Below are 25,760 nucleotides of genomic sequence, written 5' to 3'. Positions count from 1 at the left end.
CTGGGCAGGCAGGGAGAGCTGACCAATCCAAGCAGGCTTTGTATACAACAAGGTTTCCTGCTAAGTACCTGCATGTCATAAGCATCTGAATTAAAATTACCATATTGAAATCAAATCTGATGGTTTTTTAAATTTTTATTTGGTGTGCATTGGAAGAAGAGTAGTCTTATATGGCGAGTATATCCCAAACTCTTTATTTTAACTGGAAAAGTTGGGGGTCGTCTTATTCGCCCAGTCGTCTTATACGCCGGAAAATATGGTATTGGTTTATCAAAGAACTGTGTAGAAAACTAGTTTTCCTTAACATTTGTTAAATGTGAATCCTCTGCTGAAATTGAATAATCCTGTGGATGCTGAAGAAATACCATCTGATGTCTGTGATAATTATCTCCTCTGTATCTCGGAAAGCAAAGAAAATATAAAGGATAAGAATCAAAATGTTCACATAGGCATGGTGGTAAGTATTCTTGAAGAATTTTTGTGGTCTTGAGACTTTTGGGGTTCCTGTTTGTACAGTCAGCCATCTCCATTCACGGGGGTTAAGGACGCAGGACCCCCGTGAAAGTGAAAAAACTGCAAATACAGTGGAGGTGGAGCAGGGCTCCCTCCCAGGAAGGCTCCTCAGGCAGCTGGGAGGCTCCCCGAGGGGAATTATGAAGAATATGTGTAGCTGCCACCCCCTTTTAAAGCCTGAGGCTGCTTAAAACGAGTTCACGCTCTTCCTACCCTCCAGCAGCTCAGACTTCATGGAGAACTATTGAGAGCTGTCGCCCCAGATCCAAGGGCGATGGAGAGCATGGAAGCAGTTTGTCAAAGGAATCTAGCAACCCCTTTCCACTTTGAGTCACACAAGAGTCTTGCCTGCCTGGGGAGAAAAAGCTGCTGAAAGGGTGCAGAGCTCTCTCTGTGTGCCTGAAGCTGGGAAGGGGTTGCTAGATCCTTTCTGACTAACTGCTTCCACACACTCCCTCTCCCCACCACCCGTTCTGGGGCGATTGCGCTTGAAAGCTCTCCACGGTTACTACTTTAAATATTTTTGTTTTCTTTTTTTAAATTAGGTGTGGGCCAAGCAGTAAAGCAAACTTTTCTCCAAAGATTTTAAACTGCATTAAACTTCTCTTTCACTTCTCCATGTTTGTGTTTGATAGCTATGTTGTGTTTCATAAATTGGGGTTGTCAGCAATCTGAGGTCTAGGGGCCACACATGCTTGGAGGGCTGTTACTCCATCTGCAAAATATTTATGAATGATTATATTTTTGTTTATGCAAAATGTCCTCCAAAAGAGGCCTTTTCTTTTTTCCCTTTCCCCCCCCCAAAAACAAAATGTGACTAGAACTCAATTATGGTTTTGGTAAAACAAACCCCATATCAAGCTTAATATAGAGGACATGGGAGAATTTTGAATAAAAATGTGTTTTTCTGAAAAATATTTTTGGATAGTCACTGACCCTTGGAGGACCACATTAAAGGGGGCCACACTATCCCTAACACAGCTCTAGAGGGGAGAACAAAGAACCTTATGAGCTGGATAGTCTTATTAGTCAATGTTTATTAACCAATTATTACTACAAATACAGCAATTTTAATCTATGTATAATCTATCTAATTCTTTCTTTTTTTCAGGCTGTCCAGCCTACTACAGGAGAAATTATTTTTGACAGTTTTCAGGATTCTGCAGCTCGCTTAGAACTGGAAAGTTTAATTTTACGCCTACAGCCTGTTGAGATTATTCTTCCTAAGGATGTGTCAGATCAAACTGAAAAACTTATCAGTGCTATCACTTCCCTAAGGTAGGTCAATCTGAAATCTGATGCTATGTTTTCAACATTGGTACCAGTACTTGAGATTAGCCCAAACCACAACAGCAAGACAATATGAAAACTGAACAGAAAGCCCAGAAAATATGCTGAGAAAGAAATAGAAAATTGTAATTAAGATATTCATAGTTCTCCATCTATAAATTCGTGCATTAATACATATAGGTCAGTATTTGTGCAGACTGACTTTTAGAATCTAGATAGCAAAGCATTCTAGTAGTATTCCTTCCATTCCTTACGCACATATCTTAGAGGTCATCTCCTACGTTGTCTATCACAGTAATAGTATCTGTAGCCCAGTCTTTCTACGTTTTACCTGAGATACTTTTCCTCATTTGTTGTCTTCATTCCCATCCCCCAAAAAATCTTTATGTAAAGTTATTTTGTCAGCAGAGATGATAATATTTAATTTGCAAGATTTAAGTCCACAGCTCTATGACCTCTCTTTCAACAGTGTATTGATTGTGGCTGTAAGCTTTGTTCATCAGATCAACAAGATAAATGTCTTATTTTAGAGATTACACCCCATCATTGCTTCTGTTCAACCTTTACTGGACAAGTGTAGGGAAACAGGTCTGCTGACTTGGGAACATACAGTACAGTTTGTAGAATTATTCATTACTATGTCACAACCAGTAGTTTATAAATTGTACAGTATATGGTAACCACTGAGTTTAACTATGGTTTGTACCAAGGCTGCATCTTAATTCTTGGTATGGTAGTGATAATGATGCAATTGATTGGAAATCCCTTACTTGAACCTTAGAATAGAGCCTGTAACGGTACTTGAACCTTAGAATAGAGCCTGTAACGGTAAATGGCTGAAGATGATCTATGTAGAAAGAGAGAACCAAAATAAGTCATTTGACATCTTAATTCAAGAGGTTCTAATCTGAACACTCCCTTTGGTATCTACTATCCTGACCTCAGTTACCTCTGTTGCAGAACTTTCACCTGCTTAGCAAGATGTCCTCTCAGTTCACTCTCAAAGGCTAAGATTTGTAATGTGTCTGGTCATCAGGAGTGAGAAGAATGTTAGAATTAATACTGTTCTTGTTCACCATAGTTGAGAGATGGTCATGGCCCCCAGGACCAGGACCAAAGATATCCTGATCAAAAGATTCTCTCAGTTGTACTATTTTGATGAGCATTCATGTTCATATTATTACAGTACTATTATCCTTGTGAATGCCATTTCCTTTAATTATCATTGTGTGTGGTCTAGACTGGTCCTAAAGGAGGTACTCCCCTAGTCATCATTCACAATTTTCAAGATAGCTCTCTCTGTTGAGAACAAGAGATACATTTCCCAATTCATCTAGTTGTCCCTAATACAGTCTGGCAACTAGCCAAAGGCTAATTCTACACGGCTTGTAGCCATCAGTTAATGAGCAAACACAGTCACAGAGCAGCTTACAGTTCAGCACTTACTTTACTATAGTAAATACAAGCCTTAAGTCCCAAACAGAGTTCAGCAGTGTCCAAGTCAGGTAAACAGCATCCAGAGTCAATAAATACAGTCCAGATCAAGCACAGAGTTCAGGAACATGATGGAGAGCTAGGGTGGTCAAATAATCTCCGACATCTCCTGAAGAGCCAGGAAGCCCAGGAAGCTTTCCACTCCACCACATGCATCTGAGGAAAATAGGCTCAAATCTGTGAAAGCTCATGCTATTAAATTCTGTCATTCAGTTAGTTTCAGGAGTGTTGCAGAATCCCTTTGCATACTGATAGCTGATGTAGACAGTTAACATAAATTTGGCCTGGAACAGATGGGCCAAAAGAAGCGGCTTTTAGGTGCTTTGGGGGCTCTGATGCTGTAGCCTGGTCTTTTGGACCAGAGCAAAAAGGAACCAGGGATAATTCAGCCCCCAGCGGCACAGGTTGGGGCCAGTGGCAGTGGCCTGCTTTTGGAGTGGGCTGTGCAGTTGCTGTGGTCCCGATCAACTTGTGGCCAGAGTGGTTTCAGGCCTCTCCTTCCTGCCCACCCGCTCCAGGCCTCAGAGACAGAATCCATTTTTTCCTGGTTTTAACTGGGGATTAAAAAAATGCACATACACAACTAGTGATATTTATTGAGATAAAAAAGCACTTCACCACTAGAGGGTCCTATAGATTTCCATTTTTGATTAGTGTCTCCTATAATGTTTCTGGGTTTTTTCCCCCAAATATTTTCATTGGGCACATTCCACAGGAAAATAGAGTGATCAGTTCAATAGCTTTCTTGGCTTTCTTTCTTCTCTTGGGAATTAGGCATACATTTCATATGGGAAGGGATTTAAAATCTTGCTGAGACATCCTTGCAGCAAGGAGGAGGAAAGAATGAACCCTAGTTTTAGTAAACTTTGTGCTCAGAAACAAACACATGCATCACATCTGGTATAAACATTGTGTTGAGCTTGAGTATTGAATTTATTGAAATAAAAACGTTCTAATTTGAACTATGTTAATTCCTTATAAAATGTTAGCATGCGAGTATACATAACTCTGTGCGTGGAAATACAAATACTAAAAAACAAAGTATTTTAATTCATATATTACATCAAGTGGTGGGGGGATGACATGTGCCTGTAGATATAAACTGGGCCTAGGGGGAGAAAGTTGAAGAACCACTGCTCTAGTTTGTTTCTTCTTATACATTGAAATTTGGTTTGTGTAAAGGTTTAAAGGCACAGGAAGCACTGCTGTCTTAAAGCATCTTTTTACCTACTGTACTGATAGGAGTGAGATGGCTATATGAGTAGTTTATTGAGAACGTCCTCTGTTTTGGCAAACAGCAATAATCTTGGGAATGTAGACATGGAAAAAATATAATGCAGTATTAAGGTTTGTCACACTGTTCTGTAGGTTTTGTTTGCCATTTCTCATCAACAGTTTGCCTATGTCAGTTGTTTTCATTCATTTGTCACTTTCATTCTTTTGTCACTTTGTTAGGCTTTTAAACAGTTTCTTTATAGCCAACTTCACATGTCTCAGATATCTATTTAAAAGAATTATTCTATCTTCTTCATCAGACAATTTACCTACTGGCTTCTCTGTGGGTGTTTTACTTACATTTCTGATACCAATTATTTAACCTTGCTGGAATTGGAAGTAAACTCTGCCTTGAAGGATTCTGTTCTGCATTTTTGGCACTGAATTTTTTTCCTAACTCTATGCCTTAATTTTTCATTTAGCTGGATTTTTGACCTATTAATTATCCCTGTATTCCAGGAGAGTCTGCTACTAATAATGTTAAGTCTCCTTTTAGTAGACTTCCAATTGTTTCAGTCTGTGTGAACTGTAAGGTATCTTTCATTTGATGTATCAGTTGAGCCATTCTTTTTTCCTTCAATTTTTCTTTTGTCTTTCCCTTCTCATTGTAAAGCTGTTTATCTGAAGGTTATAAAAGAGGCAGTTGGCCAAACAAACAGATATCCTTACAGTACAACAGCATATTATGTTCCTGATTGATGAAGAAGATCATCAAGGATAATGCTGATGATGGCTACTAGACATGAAGGTTATATGTCGTCCACTCTCCTTACTGGTGGATGTGTCATCCACAGATTTAACTATCCACAGACAGCAAGTCCCTGTTCTGGTTAATGTTGATATGTGCATGTGCCTGCACTCACAGAGCCACACACGCTGCCATTACTTTTAATGCGACTTGAGCATGCATGGATTTTCTTATCCACAGGGGTGAGGGGGTGGGTCTGGAATGGATCCCCTGTGAATATGGAGTTCTGACTGTATTATGAACAGAGCCAGTATAGCTCAGTACCAATTTTCTGGCAAATGAGGGGAATAGAATTATTAAAATGCATGTCCTCTTTTTGGGTTTCTGTTAAGCAAGTGGTTGGTTACTGAACAAACAATATTCTGGCGAGATTAGCCTTTGATTTGATTCATTACTGATCTTGCATTTTTAGGCAGCCAGGGCAGAACCAGCCACTGTATAGGACCAGCTGGAGCCAATTCCTTGTTGCCAAGCCGGGTAATTGCCTTGCCATTTTTAATCAAAGAACGTTATGAGAAAGTTAAGGGCTTTCTTTTGCCGATTGTTAATTTCTTAGCAGGAAAGAAATTTTGCTTTCTAAACACTTCAGCCATGAGTAAATTTTGGCACTTTTGATAGCCGCCTCTCCACTGCTCATTTGTTTCATTCAGTGCCTTTCTCTTTGGTTTCTTGTGTTATTATTTTTTAGATCTTTCACTGGTGGCAAAGAAATGTGACAGTGAGGTTCACTGAACTGTTCCCTTCTTTGGTAACCTACCACAGTAATAAAGTGAGCAAATGCCCAGTTCATGATACTGCAGTTCCTGATTTGTGACTTTTGGGTAGCAGTAGGAAGGGATTGAGTCCATAACCAAACAACTCCTGTAGAATGCCTTTTTACAGGAAACATCAACATTCCTCCTATTCCTTTAATGTAACAGGCTTGTAGTGACAAAATCTTCAGCAGTCTTTCACATTGCTATTCCTAGAACCAACATCATAGGATTTGCTTTTTATCAGTGCCTTGAGAAGCTACTTTTGTGGATCTCAAAAGGGAATCTTCCACTACTAACAATCTCACACTGCAGCATCCTAGTGAAATAATACCAGGTTGGATGGCTGTGTCTTGCTTACATAGGAGCAATTGCCATTTAAAACATGAAGCTTTTGGTTTTTTTAATGTGTGACTGCCTTGTGAGATAGATGATGTAGCATCAAGCTGTTCAGGATACAAAGGCCCAGAATGGACCTCTTCCCCTGAACTGGAAGGATTCTCCTGGTTTGTCCATTGTTTCTGTGGTTCATGGTTCTCAGCTCCTGGCTTGCCCATGACGGCTGCAGCCTAAATGGTTTGATAGCTTGTCATAGTTAGACTGTGGTGTTGTGAGCTGAATCAGTTTAGGTTACTTTCAATTCAGATTTATATTTAATTTCTGGATGCCTTCCAGTTCTAATACATCTCTTCTTTTTACTTCCCATAAAATCTTTTGTTCTTAGTTGTTCAGAACCCAACAGATAAAAGAAAATACTCATATTGGGGGGGGGGGAGCATAAAATATGCATACATTTTAATAATCTGAATAGTGGAGTACTGTCACAATAGGAACTTTCATAGTTTAAAGTCTAGAAATAGCATAAAATGTTTATATAAGTTGCTTAGGATTTTTTTTTGCAGGATTGTTTAAATATTCTAAAGTCTTATGAAGATTGTATAAATTTTTCTAAGTCTGAAATATGGATCAAAATGTTTTATAACCACAAACAAACAAAGCAAAATTTGGAATCAACGCAGAGCCCAAATTAAGTGTGGGGCTACTCCCTCCTCCAATGACAGGTTGGTGTTGCTCCCCACTCTTCGTTTCAGTTAACTATAGCTAATGATAACTGGACTGTTAATCAGTTAATTCAAATCACAGAATGATGGTTACAAATTATTCTGCTTCACTATAGCATAACCTTTTGTAACGTATGCATTATCAGTAATGTATAATAGTTTTTATAATGTTAAATAAGGGCAAGGAAGATACTCAATGAATAAAGCTCTTTAATAAAAGAAAAGTCTAATCACAGTTACTTAAATATCTGAAATCCTGATTTGCAGCCCTAATTGATGTGAATTAAACTCTTCCAATTTTCTAGAGGACTGGCAATCTTTGGACAGCTTCCTAAGTGAGTTATTTAACAAGTCTTGGGAATTAAATCATGGTAAAGTTTAAATGTGTGCTATCAAGAATGAGAGATAAACAAATATTGTGGTTCTACTGTCTAAAACAGTACACTCATCCCTGAACATTTGCAGCTTTGACTTTTGCAGATTTGATTATTTATGGATTTTATTATGTTCTCTCTCTAGGAATATCTAGATCCTCCAGCACAACTCTATGGTCAACTTTAACCAAAAGTTGCACTGAAGGACCTAGAGATTCCCTGAGAGAACACTTCACTAGGCATTTATAGCTCCATCCAGCGCAATTCTGTGGTCAATGTCTGCCAGATGTTGATCACAGAGTTACACTAGAGGATCTAGAGATTCCTAGAGAGAACACTCCTTTAGGCATTTATTGCTCCTCCATCGCAATTCTATGGTCAGTGTCTGGCAGATGTTGACCACAAAGTTGCACTGGAGGATCTAGAGATTCTTAGAGAGGTGTTCTCTCAGGTAAAAACATGGTGTTTTTGTTATTTGTGGTTTTTCCACATTCACGGGGGTCCTGTGCCCCTAACACCAGCAAATGTTGAGAGATGAGTGTACTTTGTTGGTCTGAAATGTACCACATTCAGGTTTATTATGGTTATTACTGTTTCTCTGGTTTGTTCTTTGATATGCTTAGGCTGTACTATCCACTTGTGATTAGAAGGAGGTTTTTATAACCCTTTCTAAAGAAAAGAGTGAGATTATTGCTGGCAAGTTAGGCCTCATTCTTTCTACTTTCATGTTAAATTCCATCTGTATACTGCCTAGATTCCTGCACTGTACAAGTTCAGCTGTTGGCACTTCACCACTTATAACTACTGTATATACTCATATACAAGTCTAGAAATTTTAGTTAAAAAATTGACCTTAAAAACCTTAGTCAACTGAGCAGGACACGGACCAGATTTAGGTGGCACACTTGGTCAGATCCAGTGTCACTGTGGAGGCTGAATTAACTGCAAGTCAAGATCTGAGCCAGGCTGCCACCTTATGAGTGTGGAAAATTTTCATGATTTGCTATCTGGAATTTCAGGAATCTGATGCAGAAGAGTTGAATTGCAAGGAATTTCTGGCTCCCTCTGAAAAGCTGAGGTGCTTCCTCTGCAAGACTTAATAGACTCTTGACGAAACACCCTTGCCTTTTGAAACAAAGGGAGAAGAAGCAGCTTTGTAAGAGCCAATTCTATTAAATAGGAAACAGTGCTAATCAAGCACCTGGTGTCCAAAGGCAGCTCCTTATCTTCCAGCAGCTGCTGGGAGTCCTCATTACTTGCAGCTGTTAATTCTCTTTCACTGGACGTGTGCTTGGTGTTTATGTGTTTTTTGGGAGTCTAGATTTCTCGGCTGGCTCCATTTAATTACTCTGTCTCTCCCTTTTTGGGTCTGGTTATCTGGACTATTGGCTTTGTGTATTGATTTATGGACTGGCTGACACCTTGGCCCTGTGCTTTCCTTCATCTTCAATTAACTTCTTGGATTACCTGTGCATGACCTGGGCTGGCTGGATTAATTTATGTGTTGCCTCATCCCAGTCTCTCTAGACACTTGCTGCCTGTATGTTTAGGGAATGGATCATGGGAGAGGGAAATGAGGAATTAGCAAGTGGATAGGCAGAAACATCTCTAAAAAATCGTAGGAAGCTGCATGGCCAAACCAAGATCCATAATCCTCCAATAAAATCTGTTAACTGAGCAGGAATTTGAATCTAGTTTTCCAGACTCCAAAAACATCACTCTCGCCACTACACAGCACTGATTGATGTTTCTGTCCTGTAAAGCATTGCTTCTTAAGCCTTTCTGATGACAACTGCCCCCTCCCCCCATGTGCTATATTTGAATACCAGTAGATAGATGGACTCTATTAAGGAGGTCACAGGTATGGGTTTGCAGGAACTAAGCAGAGCAGTGGAGAACAGGGAGTCTTAGAGATGCCTCATATACAGGGTCGTCATGGGTCAAGATCAACTCAAGTGTGGTTAATAACAAAAACTATGTACCTGTACTGTATTTGAGCCTGTTGGTTACAATGGTTTCTTCCTTTCTGTGAAAGTCCCCAGGGACTAGCAGTTATAGAATCATAGAATCGTAGAGTTGGAAGAGACCACTAGGGCCATCCAGTCCAACCCCCTGCCATGCAGGAAATCCAAATCAAAGCATCCCTGACAGATGGCCATCCAGCCTCTGTTTAAAGACCTCCAAGGAAGGAGACTCTATCACCCTCCGAGGGAGTGCATTCCACTGTCGAACAGCCCTCACTGTCAGGAAGTTCCTCCTAATGTTCAGGTGGAATCTCTTTTCCTGTAGCTTGCATCCATTGTTCCGGGTCCTGTTCTCTGGAGCAGCAGAAAACAAGCTTGCTCCCTCTTCAATATGACATCCTTTCAAATATTTAAACAGGGCTATCATATCACCTCTTAACCTTCTTTTCTCCAGGCTAAACATCCCCAGCTCCCTAAGTCGTTCCTCATAGGGCATGGTTTCCAGACCCTTCACCATTTTTGTCGCCCTCCTTTGGACATACTCCAGTTTCTCAATGTCCTTTCTGAATTGTGGTGCCCAGAACTGGACACAATATTCTAGGTGGGGCTTGACCAGAGCAGAATACAGTGGCACTATTACTTCTCTTGATCTAGACACTATACTTCTATTGATGCAGCCTAAAATAGCATTGGCCTTTTTAGCTGCCGCATCACACTGTTCACTCATGTTCAACTTGTAGTCTACTTGGACTCCTAGATCCCTTTCACACGTAGTTTCATTCAGCCAGGTGTCACCCATCCTATATCTGTGCATTTTATTTTTCCGCCCTAAGTGCAATACCTTACATTTCTCCGTGTTGAATTTCATTTTGTTAGCTTTGGCCCAGCTTTCTAGTCTATTCAGGTCATTTTGAATCTTGATCCTGTCCTCTGGGGTATTAGCTATTCCCCCTAATTTGGTATCATCTGCAAATTTGATAAGTATGCTCCCAATTCTGTCATCCAGGTCATTGATAAAGATGTTGAATAGCACTGGGCCCAGGACAGTTGATGGCTTGTTGACTGGCACTGGGTTATGGACCACCACTTTAAGTACAGTGGATCCTTGTTATACACTGGGGTTTGGTTCCAGGATCCCCCATGGATAACAAAATCCATGTGTGCTCAAGACCCATTAAATATAATGGCAGAGCAAAATGTTGTCCCTTATAAAAAATTGAAAATCAAGGTTTGATATTTGAAATTTATACTTTTTTAGAGTATTTTCAAACTCTGGATGCTTGAATCCGTGTATAAAAAATCCGTGTATAAGAAGACCAATTGTAGCATTACTGTATAATACCATGTCCTAAATGTTCTTTGACATTTTCACTCTTGCAACTCTGTCTTTGCCCTTGCTTTCCTGTGTTTAAATAAAAGTAAGTTAAAACTTGCCTGTTTATTTACAATTAATAGAACTGCAGAAAACATGTAAATGCGATCACCTAATTGTGTAGAAAGATAGACAACACATACAAACACACATATATAGTATGTATTTAAATGTGTAGAATCATTAAGAAGAGTAATGATTATGATTTTATAAGTAATCAATGTTTATTGATTAGCCCTTAGGCCATCTCAAAATAACACAAAAGCAGGTAAAGCATGCTATAAAATTCTATAGAAGTTCTATAGAAATTAGTAACAGCTAAAATATAATTGTATAATTTCAAGTAGTCTGTAACCCCGCTTCGATCCATTGGGAAAGGCGGGGAAACATAAATAAATTTTTATTATTATAATAAACCTAAAATATGGATAAAATACTGTATAGATATCATGTGAATGCCATACAATATAAGTACATTACCCAAAAGGAAACAGTTATAAAACTGATTATAAAAATCTATATAAAATATTTAAAATACAAAAAGGAGTAAAAGAGAGAGGAAAAAAGTTACAGCTTTAAAATAATAGTACATAAAATGAAAGACTGAACATCAATCACACAACAAAATTCCTCATTACCTCTACAGTCTACCCCAGGGGTAGGCAACCTGCGGCCCGCGGGCCGGATGCGGCCCGGCGAGGCCTTGGGACCGGCCCCAGCCCGGTCCTGCCGCCGATTGCCGCCGGGACCTTTGGGGGGCAATTGTCTATAGAAGCCTCAAAAACATGCATTTATATTAACATTTTTTTTAAAAATCAGCAAATTTTTTCATGTGTCCTCCATTTTTTTAAAAAAGTGTCTTCCATTTGAAAATTTTGTCCTACATTTGTCCTGGTTTATTTATATATTTAATTTGTAAAACAAATTATTTAATTATTTATTTTTTGGCTTCGGCCCCCAGTTGTTTGAGGGACAGCAACCCGGCCCCCGGCTCAAAAAGGTTGCCTACCCCTGGTCTACCCCAATTGTCTCCATATATCTAGCTCTCAACTGTATTGCTTTACATAGAAACCGAGCTGTGGTAGTAGATATTTTTGAATCTTGACCACTCATGAAATAAGAAGTTCTGACATGGGTATCCCAGAACATTGGTTGTTTGATATAGGGACCAAGGTACTGGTCTCTTTCCTGTTGGTACAACTTACACTTGAATAGAATATGAACTAAATCCTCAATTTCTCATTCTTCACAAATACAATTTTGTTCATTGTAAGGAACAACATTAAATCTTCCATATCTTACCATAGTGTCAAGCTGATCAAATCTAGCTCAAGTAAATACCTCCCTCAGGTATTTTGGCATTTGTATTTTTAGATAATTAGCTCTTTGAAAAGTGTGTTTTAATCGGCTCAGCCATTTTAAATTGCCTACTTTACTAAGGGTGGCTATATCTTTTTGGGCCTTGATATCTAGGACTCTCTGTCTCACAACCTTTTTTGCTTGATCATTAACTGTTCAAGTTACAGGAAGACCACAGCTCATTATAAAGTTTGTTATTTGCATAAACCAAGAAGATGTGATTGGGACTGTTCTAATGGTATCTGGCTCCATTTCATTGATTTTACACCAGTAATTAAACACTTTGATTTTGGCTTGCGAATGAATTGAATATATTTCTAGTTCAGCTCTAACAGCAGCCACAGATGTCTTCTTATCTACACCCAATATACATCTCAGATGTTGAGTGTGCTAGTTCTACTACTGAAATGGGATTTAGACCACAAACTTCTGCTGCATATGAAAGCATAGGTGTAACCTTAGCTTTATATACTGTATATTAATTATTGTGGTTAGAAAGTCAGGGTACTTGTAAATGTTTAGTTTGAAGTACTGTATGAGATTCAAATGAGCCTTTGCTCTAAGCGAACTTCTTTGATGATGGCATGACCAGGATCCATTTTCTGAGAATGTTACACCTAGATAGGAGATGCTCTTTACATGATCTATTGGCTCGCCCTCTAATTGCCATCTGTGTCTCTGCATTTGTTTACCAAATACCATTATGTTTGACTTAGATTTGTTAATAGTTAGAAAATTATTCTGACACTAACAACTAAGTCTTTTTAACAGTCTTTGCATACCTACTTGCAAGTATGATAACAATATCATATCAGCATAAAGCAAAGTATTACAAGGAGTATGTAGGACTGTTGACATATGGACTGTAGAATCTTTCATTTCAGATGGCAGGTCATTAATATATAAATTAAATAATGAGGGGGCTAATAAGCACCCTTGTCTTACCCTTTTGTATGTATCGATTTTATTTGTCATGGCTCCATTTAATCCAAATCTCACTCTCAAACAGGTACAGTATCTGTATAAAGGGTTTTTATTAATAACAACAATCACAATTCAATTTTTATTCTATTCACTGTATCAAATGCTGCAGAAAGATCTATCAAAGCAGCATATAGATGTTTTTCTTTGCTGGTATATTTGGCAATCTTATGGCTTAGAATAAAACAGTTATCAGTGGTAGATTGCTTCTGTCTAAATCCTGCTTGTTCTTCTGTTAGAATTCCATTATCATTAACCCAGCTTTCCAGTTTGTTCAAAAGGAACGTCGTGTAAATTTTGGCAACGATACCTATTAGGCTAATTGGCCTATAATTACTGGGATCCTTATAAATGAGGATCACTATAGCTATCTTCCAACCAACTGGTTTCTGACAAGCATTATTTATATGCATGAACAAACCTGTCAAAATTGGTACCCTCCAATCACTAAAATGTTTGTATAATTCTGCTGGTAAGAAGTCCTCCCCTGGAGCTTTGTTATTTTTCAGACCATTAATAGTAGACACGATCTCTTCTTCAGAAACTGGTGGGCAGGGGGCAGGGTTTCAATACCTAAGGGATCGGAACTTAAATGGTGGATCTCCGTGGAATTGTTTGAGTAATTGCAAGATCCATGTACTTAAAAATATTTTCATTAATCTACAGAAAAGCTTAAAACGATTAATTGGAAAATTGGCAATGGCATTTTCCTAGCTGTCAGTGGCTTCTTAAATCCGTATTAACTTTTAAAAGGAAACATTAATTAGAAGAGTAATTGCATAGCCAGCTGTCCATTGCTTGCTGTCCAATACCTTATATTGAGGAGATTGCAAAACCAATGTCAAAATGTAGGGGAGTAGTACTGTATTTAAAACTTGCTTGTACCTGGTGGATCTTCAAGTAGTTTGGTTTATATTACACCCTCTTAGTTGATGAAACAATTAGAGTGCTTCCATTTAGAATTTTTTTCTTTGCAAAATGAGCAGTGGCTAAAATATAGTGGAATGCTATAAAAACATAATTCCAGTTGATTGATCTTGTGTGCAAATGTCTAATGTGTGTTATGGTTGCATCATCCAAACTATTATAAAGTTAAAGCTACATTGTAAACATTTTGAAAGAAAAGCTCAAAGGCTGTTTGGAGTGTTTGTAAAGTCATGTCAATTTTTAATTCATATGTAAGTAGGCAGTACCTTTCCTTTCAGTGGGAGAGTGAATTTCTGTTCTGTGTTACTTATATACTGGGTGTTGGAGAAACATGGCGAAGAATAGTGGCGCACTCAGTGATGGTGTGTACTGTGCAGATAGTGTGTAGTACAGTGTGCAGTGTAGTACAGCCCAACAGCTTAGAAATGTGTTTTTATTTCTCCACTTGCAGTTTTCTTTAGTATGTTTTTCCTATGTATTGAATCAGTTATCAAATTCTCATTTTTTCAAACATCTAATAGTCTTGTTTGTTTAGAACATTCTGTTTGATTAGAATGTTTCCTGTTGCTGACATCTAGAATAGGAATAACACGCTGCTTTTGCAAAGTTCTCTTAATTTGTTTCCTCTCTTATTAAACTTCATTTTTAAGTCTCTTGGGCTTAAGTTCACATGTCTCCATATGTTGTTGTTGTGTGCCTTCAAATTGTTTCGGACTTATGGCAACCCTAAGGCAAAACTTTCATAGGGTTCTCTTAGACTGTGTGACTTGCCAATGGGTTTTCATGGCTGAGTGTGGAATTCCACCTTAATCTCCAGAGTCAAACTATTATGCCCTGCTAGCTGTGTATCAAGTTTGGGAATCATATGGCCTTCCAAGTGTTGTAACACTATAATTACCAGCATTAGCAGTGATGGCTTGGGTTGCTGGCACTTGCAGCACAGCAAGATCTGAAAGACAAGGTGATTCCTAACTCTGTGTGTTCTTCCCTCCTGACCTAGATTATCCCTCCTCTACCCCTTTCCATCCATTTGTTTTCTGTTGTAGTTATCTAGTTCCTCATCATGGATTGCTCTTCTTCCTGATGTCTGACATACTTCCCTGCTTTTAGATCCGAATGTCTTCTTAGGAAGCATCTTCTAGTCTTGGCTTTTCCTGATTCATTCTCCTAAGCTTTTGTCCCTAATGTGTCTTGTCTTGACTTGTCAGTTGAATTACATTATTTATTTAAAACAATCGGTCTCCAAACTGCTCAGCAAGGCTGCTGTGACGGATGAGGCATCTTTGTTGGCCTCCATGAATGGAGATGAGATGATGATTTTCTTGTTCTGATGGGTCAGATGAGGTGACATGACTAGGGCAATCTCTTTGCAGTTTTGGTGAGTGAACAGCAGCAAGTCTCTCTGCAGTGAATTCCAGTGAGTAGACGTCAGCAGGCTGAATTGTCGCCATTGCTGAGAGTTATTTAATCAGTTATGGAATGGATTGGTTGACTGATGTGTGTTTGTGACGAAGGAGTAGTTGCACGGTTGTTTGTCTGCAGCAGTGGGCAAGCTGTGTGTGTCCACAACCCACCCACCCTCCCTCTCTCTCTGTCCCATTTGTGATATTTCTTCTCTCTGTTGTGTGAATGTGTGTGTCCCTGGATGCAGCTGCGTGGCACACAGTGTGTGTGTGTGTGTGTGTGTGTGTGCGTGTAGCTATTCAGTTGCACAGCCCATGATCAGGTTAGAGCAAATTCTGTTGGGCTTTGGATGTGGTATTCATTTCCTTTGCTTCGTAGTTGTACTTCTTCATCATCTGTTCTGCACTTCATGTCTTTTTCCTGCCGTCCTTTATGTCTGGCTGTTTCTCCAGATTTTCTGTGCTGTGCGCTGCCATCCTAGACCATCTAGCAGGGTACTATTTTCCATCTGGGCTGGGCACAGCCATCTTGGGTCATCTAGCAGGGGAACATTTTCTATCCAGTCAGGTTAATGGATGTGTTGATTTTGATTAACACTGTAGCGGGTTTTGATTAATTTTGGGGATTACTTATTTAATCTTTTCAACTGATTTGGGGATTTAAGAGCATTGATATATGTGGTTGGGGGATAATTTATTATTATTAATACACTTTGTCAGGGGTTTTATTCATTGTGGTGAATTAGAATCATAGAGTTGGAAGAGACTGCAAGGGCCATCCAGTCCAAACCCCTGCCATGCAGGAAATATAAATCAAAGCATCCCCGACAGATGGCCATCCAGCCTCTGTTTAAAGATCTCCAAGGAAGGAGACTCCACTACACTCCAAGGGAGTTTTCTCTACTGTTGAACAGCCCTTATTGTAAGGAAGTTCCTCCTAATGTTGAGGTGGAATCACTTTTCCTGGGGCTTGCATCCATTGTTCTGGGTCCTAGTTTCTGGAACAGCAGAAAACAAGTTTGTTCCCTCCTCAATATTACATCCCTTCAAATATTTAAACAGGGCTATCATATCACCCCTTAACCTTCTCTTCTCCAGGCTAAACATCCCCAGCTCCCTAAGTTGTTCCTCATAGGGCTATATCGTTTCCAGACCCTTCACCATTTTAGTCACCCTCCTTTGGACATACTCCAGTTTCTCAACATCCTTTTTAAATTGTGGTGCCCAGAACTGGACACAATATTTCAGGTGGAGCCTGACCAAAGCAGAATATAGTGGGACTATTACTTCCCTTGATCTAGACACTATACTTCTATTGATGCAGCCTAAAATTGCATTGGCCTTGTTAGCTGCCGCATCCCACTGTTGACTCATGTTCAATTTGTGGTCCACTTGGACTCCTAGATCCCTTTCACATGTAGTTTCATTCAGCCAAATGTCCCCCAGCCTATATCTGTTCATTTCATTTTTCCACCTTAAGTGCAGTACCTTACATTTCTCCGTGTTGAAATTCATTTTGTGAGCTTTAGCCCAGCTTTCAAGTCTATTCAGGTCATTTTGAATTTTGATCCTGTCCTCAGGCGTATTAGCTACCCCTCCTAATTTCATGTCATCTGCAAATTTGATAAGTATGCCCCCAATTATGTCATCCGTCATTGATAAAGATGTTGAATAGTACTGGGCCCAGGACAGAGCCCTGTGGGACCTCACTGGTCACTTCTCTACAGGATGAAAAGGAGCCATTGTTGAGCACCCTTTGGGTTCGGCCAGTCAACCAATTACAAATCCATGTAACTGTTACCTTGTCTAGCCCACATTTCACTAGCTTGCTTGCAATAATTATGAATTAAGGATATTATAGTGTTCCCTCAGCATACACGCCCACGCTGTATGCGGATTTAAGCTTATGCAGATGGCGAGCGTTGAAGGACAAAATGGCGCATACACAGGTGTGCACCACCATTCAAATCAGCGGGACTGCAGCATATGCAAAATTTGCCTTACATGGGGGGAGGGTCCTGAACGGATCTCTCGCATATGGCATGGGCAAACTGTATTTATTGATAGGTGTAGCCCAGTTTGATGTTCAGTAAACAATATCTAATTAAGTTTCATTTCATTCAGCAAGACTTACCTGACTTTAATTGATTAGGTCAAGGATATTAATGAAAACTAAAGAAGGAGAGGTGTGGATTTTAGTTTCATTGCATATTATTTCACCATTTGCATAAATATCATTAACAGATGTGTGTCCCTTGTCTGTGGCAGGTAGTGTGGGGAGGATATATCAGATGGATGTACATCTTGGCACCCCATTGTGGTGGAGGGTTGGTCTCTGGAACTGCCTGTGGGGTGGAATGAGATTGCCTTTGGGACTGATCTGGAGTTGACTCTCTCTTACAAAGTCATGGGTTTGGGGTGGGAGCACTCCAGGTTTGGCCTTCCAAATATTTAAGCTCCAGATGGTCCAGGATGGGCTCAGAAATAAAATAAAAACTGTCCAAGATAGCAACCCATCTCTTTGGATTGTTTTTGGGGTCTGTTGTTTCACCCAAAGGATAGCTGGGGAGGTGTAAGAGGTTCACACTAGGTTGTTCCCCCTTCCCCCCTCTGTCAGTTTGTTTATTTCCAGGTTTTAAGCAGTTTAAATAGCTTATAAATCAATAAAATGACCCTTGTTTAATCCAACTATCTGTGTCTGGTGCCATTATTTCCTGGTTGGTCAACAGTGATTATACTTCAAAAGGAGATGTTTTCTTGAAGTAACATAATTAATATAGTAAAATCAGTTTAAAATATATAACTGTTGAAAATAATATCTCACAACCCTAGTGGGGTGGAGGTTGGAAAACCAGACCATTATACAGTGGACCCTTGTTATACGCTGGGGTTTGTTTCCAAGATCCCCCGTGTACAACAAAATCCGAGTATGCTCAAGTCCCATTAAATATAATGACATAGTAAAATGGTGTCCCTTATAAAAAATAGAAGATCAAGGTTTGACATTTGAAATTTATAATTTTTTTGAACATTTTCAAACTGTGGATGCTTGAATCCGTGTATAAAAAATCCATGTATAAGAACGGCCGACTGTATTCAGTTTCATTCTGTTCAGCTAGCCAAGATTTTAAAACAGGTCCACCAAGAACAAATACAACGCTGATCTCAGTTAAAAATAGCCTGAAATAAAAACACCTTGAAAGCTATCAAAACAACTGACAAGGAGCTGGGCAGAAGGTCCATAAATGCAGGGCTACTGATGGAAAAGGATCTATCTTTTTTAGTTGCTGACTTCAAGCCAAGCATATAACAATGATTTCCACAGCTGAACAGAATGCTCTGCAGATTTATATGGGTCCAGGTGGTCCTCTAAATAACTTGGTCCCAAACTTTTAAGAGGTTTAGTACTACAATAATTTGGCCCTAGAATCAAACACACAGCCAGTGCAACTGGTGTGAGTTAATATGTTGTTATAGTGCAGTGCCTAGCAGTTAATTTGGCATGTAAAAATAAATGTAGTAGAATATTACTGCATGCCAGATTGGGCTCTTTCCCATCATTCCTTAGTATTTGTTCCTAACATATCAGATGCCTGTACTTAGAATTCCCAGTCCAAACTATAAGTGCAGAACAAAATCTATTCCATCTGTTTTTCTTCTCAACGTGAAGGACAATTCATGTAAGCAAGGGCAAGTTGTTTTTTTTTTTTTACAGTATGTATGGAGCCAGGTTCAATTTGAAAGTTATAAAATCATTATGCCTGGTGGCTCTCCAAGGTTTAAGTGCTTAATTTCAGTTGGAGATTAGATGTGTTTTACTATTAGTCCAAGAAATTTTCTTCTCCCACATTGCATTTTGGATTTTGCTTTTTCTGAACTTGCTAGTTTGCTTAATTAAATTTAGATGGCTTGCTGTCAGAAAATATTCTCTGGACAATTTACATCTTAGATCAAAATAAAATCTTCAAATTGTATAAAATAGTAAATAACCATTATAGCGTGCAAACTCTCCCTCAACTGAGTTAGAGCAGAAGAAGAGCAATGATTATCAGATGGTATACGTAGCTTCTTCACAGAGTTTATTCTTGATACTTGTAATATTACATATTAAAGAAAAAGCTTTCCTCAGAGTGTTATGATAATGCATTAATAAGCTGTTATTACTCATCTTGAGTTTTAGTGATTGGGATATTATTAAACTGACTGAAACTGTAGTTAATGCTATTCTTAAAGGTATGAGGGCTTAGATAGAGAAAAACAACTTAATACCTGATATTGAAGGCCGACTATTAAGGAATCAAATCTGTTGAGTTGTAATGACATTGTATTAGTCTGCATAGAGGAAATATATATCTAAACTTGATTTTTAAAGATTATCTTAAATAAAGGATTCCTTAACCTTAATTTGTTTGTGCATAGTGGAAGAAAACAAGGAGATATCCCAATACTGTGAGTTAGTGCTTATTATTAGAGTGAAATTTGAAAAAAAAAAATTTTTTTTCCCCAGTTTGCAGGGTGATAGAATTCGAGTAGAGAGGATGAAAAACAAACTTTCTGAGAACATCAGTGCTTTTCAACTGATAACTGATTTCTATACCGACAGTCGAGTACTTGATAGTACAGGTTCGTAATTTTGAAAATCTTTGAGAATGCTTTGCTTTGCTTTTATATGAGTTAAGGATGACTTGATTGTTTTATAAAATTTAACTTTTTTTGGCCATACAGTTATCAATACTATAAAGTGAAATTAAATATTCTGAAGTAATGTCTATTAACATGCTACCGTGTCTACAGAGTATTCTAATGCACAGCAGAAGAACTTAGAAACATTACTGATTTGGACCACAACTCCCACTGGTTGGCTGGAGGATTTCTGGCAATGTGGTCCAGCTCAGTTAATTTTTCTGAGTTCATTGCTGCAGTGTGCAAGCAACAGAGAAAAGGCCATTTCATATTTCTTGATACAAAAACTCATTTTTATTCACAAATTGTTCAAATTGAAGCTCAAAGGATAATTCTAGAATTCAGTTTGCACTAGTAGATTGAATAACGCATTTGAGCCTGATGGAAAAGCAGCAAAAGAAGGAGTCCTGAAAATTCTCAACAATATTGGTCCTGGAATAATTTTGGTAGGCATTAGTGTTTTACAGTGTAATTATATACCTGTCTGCTTAATAGCAAACACAATTGAGTTCTGTGGTACATAGTCCTAAGGAAGTATTCAGAGGAGGGATAGACAAAGTATGCCTCCTCATACTTTCCCCATTTTGAATAAAATTTCCACATAAAAGTGGCCATTCTTGCTTCTGTTGAAGTGTGATTGATATTTGAAGACTATCCTCCAGTCTCTTAAAGTGTGATTGATAATTTAAGATTATCCTCCAGCTTGTCCTAGGCCTGAAATAGTGGATTTAAAAAAAACTGAAAGGCTATTTTAGGACTAAAATATTGAGGGGAGAGGAAGAATGATATTTATGGGTAGATACACTCCAAGAGCCATAGCATTTTTTTGTTTTCTTTTTGCATGGGGACTGGGATTTTATAAAAAGGTTGGGAACAATCTGTTGAAGTCTAGGGGAGGGTAAAAATGGTACCCAGAGTTGCCTATCTGATGTAGATTGTATCCTTAGGTTCTTTCTGGGCTCACCTGACATGCAGGTGAAATAACCAATAAGGTTTAACTAGAGTGCCCCCTAGCGTTGAGAAAGCAACCTGCCCAAAGTCATCTAACTTCTTTTCTTGCCTCTAATTAAGTAATTTGTCTGTATCATGCTTGTCAAGCCAACTACTTCTGTATCTCCTTCCCTTCCCTAGTTTTCTTTTCTTATACTACTTGTTCTTCAATTCACCTTGATTTTTTTTTGATTTTTTTTGCTCTTTCTGTCAGTAAACTAGACTTGGGAGGTCTCCATCTGCATGCCAACAGAGGCCAAGGAGGGAGATAGCATTGGAATGTCCCAGGTGCTTTCCCTCCACTCAAGAAGCAAGCAGTCTGTGATGGGGAGACTGTAAGCTAAGAAAGGGAGGCCCTTAATCAGCAAGGTTTCAACCCTTCACTCTTCACTCTTTCATGGATGGATGGAGTTGATTCCTTTCCCTCCCTTTCCTCTGGCAAGGGGACACTTGAATTATGTAACAAAGAGAGAATGGCACCGAATAAATCCCTCAGATTTATTAAGGTGGAGGATTTACTCTTGTTGCTTCCCAAAATCACCAAGATTTTAGCTCTTAGTAGCCTTGGTCTCCCAGCTAATCCAACAATTTACCCCAGAAGATTATTTTGAAGACCATCTTCTTACATGTGCCTTTTCTTAGTACAGTAGTTTTCATGGAGTTTCATGGGAAACTGGCTGCCTCCCATCTAGCAATGTTAAAATTAAGAAATTCCATAACCTACCAAAATTGGATATGTCACATCACCACTGACTGATATCCTACTAATTGTCCTGGTTTTGGCTTCAGCCTGTGCCTCATATCCCAAGAAGTATTTTATTCTCTAGAAGGATCCTGAGATATTGTCTCAGCCCCCTTCAGCAGTCATGACATAACATTTATATCTGTGAGTGAAGGAGAGTTCCCTAAGGCAATGTAATGTTATGGTAAGGTATAAATAAACGCAACTGTTTTTGTTAAAGATTCCAGGCAGTGTTGTCCAATTCTTTGCCAGAGCACAATCTGGATCTTTAGCATTATGGAGTCAGATCAGGTTCAAGTCATGGCAAGTAGAAGTTGGAGGAAAACCCAATATATTTTGCTTTCTTTTGGAGAGTATTCCATTGTTTAGAAATCCCCCAGTTCATTTCACACTTGAAATCAATGAAAAAAAGAAAACTTAAAGGAGGAAAAATGGTGTCACAGATGGGGACTATCCCTTATTTGTCTTTCCATTCCTCTTACAGATCCAGGGAAAGTAAGGGGTACTCCAGATCCAGAGACAACTCTCAGTGTAATGATTGTTTCTTTTCATGTCTTATCCATGAGAAGAAAAAAGTTTCAATAGATCTGGATACCATAACAGAAACAGTGTCAAGAACTAGTGCAAACAGCCAATATGGTACAGGTGGGGAGATTTCAGTAATTCATTCACACATGGCATAAATCCATCTCAAAACGTACAGTAATTAGCCCTAGTAGACTTTGGTCAGATTTCTCACAGATTCTTCATTTCATGTCTAAAATCCTGTGAAATAGAAAAACATGTAGCGATCCTACATCTAATAATAATAATAATAATTTGTTTTATTTATATACCACTATTCCAAAGATCATAGCGGTAAACAGCAAGTAAGCTAATTAGTAAGTAAGCTACCTGCTAGAATTAGGAACCATCAAAGTGCAACCCTCATAAAAAAAATTCAGGCTGCTACTCTATATTCCTCATTATTCCTCATTATTCCTTTTTTTTTTTTATTAAATTTATTTCCAACATCTCAACATCTAAAAATATACATTTCTACAAGTATATAAAACAATAAAACAGTTATATACCGTAACTTTGATTCACCTGAATAGCTATCCTATTACATAGATTCTCTTCCTTATCTCACTTTGATTATTACTATTTCTATCAATTCCATTTATCCTATCCCTTCCTAAGGCTAAATACCAGTGTCCTCGCGTATACTATTATATTCTTTTACTAACTCTGTTTACTCACTTATATTTCCTTTTCCGTAGAATCCTTAAATTCCTCTATAGAAACTACTCGCCTTCCTATTTATATCCCTTAATATAGTTACTAACACTGAGAAATTCTTTTTGCTTTCTCATACCTTATTCATCAAACCCCATCTGTATAAAGTCCCCCTTTTCTCTTTTTAAATATTCCTTCCACGGATTCCACACTTTTCCAAATTCATCCAAGGTGCCATTTCCAAGTAGCATTGTCAGTTTATCCATTTCAAGATACTCCATGACCTTTATTCTCCAATCTTCTATATTCGGTGTTTCCTCTAGTCTCCAAAATTTTGCAAGAGAGATTCTAGCAGCCATCGTTAGGAAGAAGAGAAGTCTTTCCTTTTCTTTATTTAGGTCTTGTGCGTCCGTTATGTTTAAGAGATACATCCTGGGTGTGGCTTTTCCCCTAATTTTTATAATTTTTCCAATTTCTTTGTGTATTTGTTTCCAATATTTTTTTGCCTTATCACAGCTCCACCAACAGTGAAGATATGTACCTACTTTTCTTTTACATTTCCAACATTTATTTCTGTTATTTTTAAACATCTTAGAGATCTTATATGGCGTTAAATACCACCTGTAGACAGTTTTATAGACATTTTCTTTCAACATCACACTTTGTGTAAATTTAATTTTCGTCTTCCAGAGTTTCTCCCATTCTTCAAGGTGAATTTGTTCCCCCAAGTCCTGTGCCCATTTAACCATAAATTCCTTTACTACTTCTTGTTCTAATTCAACTTTCCTAATTAAACTATACAAATTAGAGATTTGTTTTGTTTGAGTTGTCATTATTTTTTCTAGCTCTGCCTCAGCTGGACCAATACCATATACTTTATTATCTAACATAAATCTCTCTCTCAATTGTCTGTAGGTAAACCAGCTACATGTGTACCCCTCCTTAATCAGTTCTTCCTGGGTTTTCATAATCCTCTTCCCTTTTTGTATCTTTGTTATGTCTTTATAAGTCACACAATAATTATTCTTCAATTCTTCCCTTTTGAATAATGCTTCGTTTGTAGATGTCCATAATGGTAATTTACTACACCATTTGTTTTGATACTTTTTCCAAATTCTTAAAAGATTTTTTCTAATCAAGTGATTATTGAAATTGGCGTCTACTTTTATTTTGTCAAAGAATAAGTATCCATGAAGTCCAAATTTAAGATCAATTTTTTCTAAATTTATCAACCTCTTTTTTTGCAGCCTGAGCCAATCTACTACCCAATCCAGCACGCAGGCATAATAGTACCACCTCAAGTTTGGTACCGCCAATCCGCCCCTTTCGACCGAATCTTGCAAAACTTTGTTTTTAATTCTTGCTTTTTTCCCTCCCCAGATAAATTTCGAAATTTCTTTATCCCATGTCATAAATGTTTTATCATTTCCAATTATGGGTAGATTCTGAAACAAAAACATAAATTTCGGTAATACTGCCATTTTAATAATAGAGATCTTTCCCATCCATGAAGTTTGTAATTTAGCCCATTTTTCCAGATCTGTTTTGATACTTTTCCACATTTTTTCATAATTATTTTTAAATAATTCTATATTTTTTGTTGTTAAATTGACTCCAAGGTATTTTACTGAGCTAACTATTTTAAATCCAGATTCTTCCTGTAAGGACCTCTTTTCCTCTCTCGTCAAATTCATTGCCAAAATACTGGTTTTTTCAACGTTTACCTTATATCCTGCGACTTTTCCAAATTTTTTAAGTAAATTTATCATTTGTGCTATACACTCGTTTGGGTTTGCAATTGTTAGGACCAGATCATCCGCATAAGCTCGCAATTTATATTCCATCCCTTTTAATTTGAATCCTTCTATCATTTGATTCTGTCTGATCTTATTTAACAACATTTCCAGGGATAATATAAATAGTAATGGTGACAGAGGACATCCCTGTCTCACACCTTTAAAAATCTTGCATGGAGGGGTTTTTTCCCCATTTACTAAAATCTGTGTTTCTTGTTTTTTATAAATTCCCTCTACAGCACTTTGAAATTTTTCTCCAACCCCCACTTTTTTTAATACCCCAAACATGAACTCCCAATAGATATTATCAAAGGCTTTCTCCGCATCGATGAAAAAAAGAGCCAATTTCTTATCAATTTTTTTTTCATGAATTTCTATTAAATTTAATAAATTTCTAATGTTATCTTTAATTAATCTGCCTGGGAGAAAGCCACTTTGATCGGCATGTATCCACTTGTTCAGTACTTTTTTTAATCTATCCGCCAATATTGTCACAAAAATTTTGTAATCCGAATTCAATAATGCTATCGGTCTATAGTTTTTTGGATTTGTCGAATCTTTATCTTCTTTTGGAATCAGAATCGTTATTGATTGTGTCCATGTTTGGGGTATTATCCCTTTCATAGCCCCATTCATCATTTGTTTTATTTATATACCACTATTCCAAAGATCATAGCGGTAAACAGCAAGTAAGCTAATTAGTAAGTAAGCTACCTGCTAGAATTAGGAACCATCAAAGTGCAACCCTCATAAAAAAAATTCAGGCTGCTGCTCTATATTCCTCATTATTCCAAAGAAAAGTGTGGGAGCCTTGAGCT

At 38.0% G+C, this 25,760-nt stretch overlaps 1 protein-coding gene across 14 annotated transcripts in view; it reads left to right on the top strand.

Annotated features, from left to right (window-relative positions):
* The window catches only part of MSH3 (mutS homolog 3), an 80,363-nt gene that overhangs the window by 9,672 nt on the left and 44,931 nt on the right, over positions 1–25,760 (top strand). For all 14 annotated transcript variants that reach the window (XM_042448573.1, XM_042448572.1, XM_042448578.1 and 11 more), the window contains 3 exons: positions 315–457; positions 1,625–1,791; positions 20,021–20,136. In XM_042448573.1, coding sequence (XP_042304507.1) covers positions 315–457; positions 1,625–1,791; positions 20,021–20,136 — 426 coding nt within the window. The remainder of the gene's footprint in view (positions 1–314; positions 458–1,624; positions 1,792–20,020; positions 20,137–25,760) is intronic.

The sequence above is a fragment of the Sceloporus undulatus genome, chromosome 2, assembly GCF_019175285.1.
Source record: "Sceloporus undulatus isolate JIND9_A2432 ecotype Alabama chromosome 2, SceUnd_v1.1, whole genome shotgun sequence".
Classification (NCBI taxonomy): domain Eukaryota; kingdom Metazoa; phylum Chordata; class Lepidosauria; order Squamata; family Phrynosomatidae; genus Sceloporus; species Sceloporus undulatus.
The sequence above is the reverse complement of the archived record's forward strand: the minus strand, read 5'-3'. Positions and strand labels throughout refer to the sequence as shown.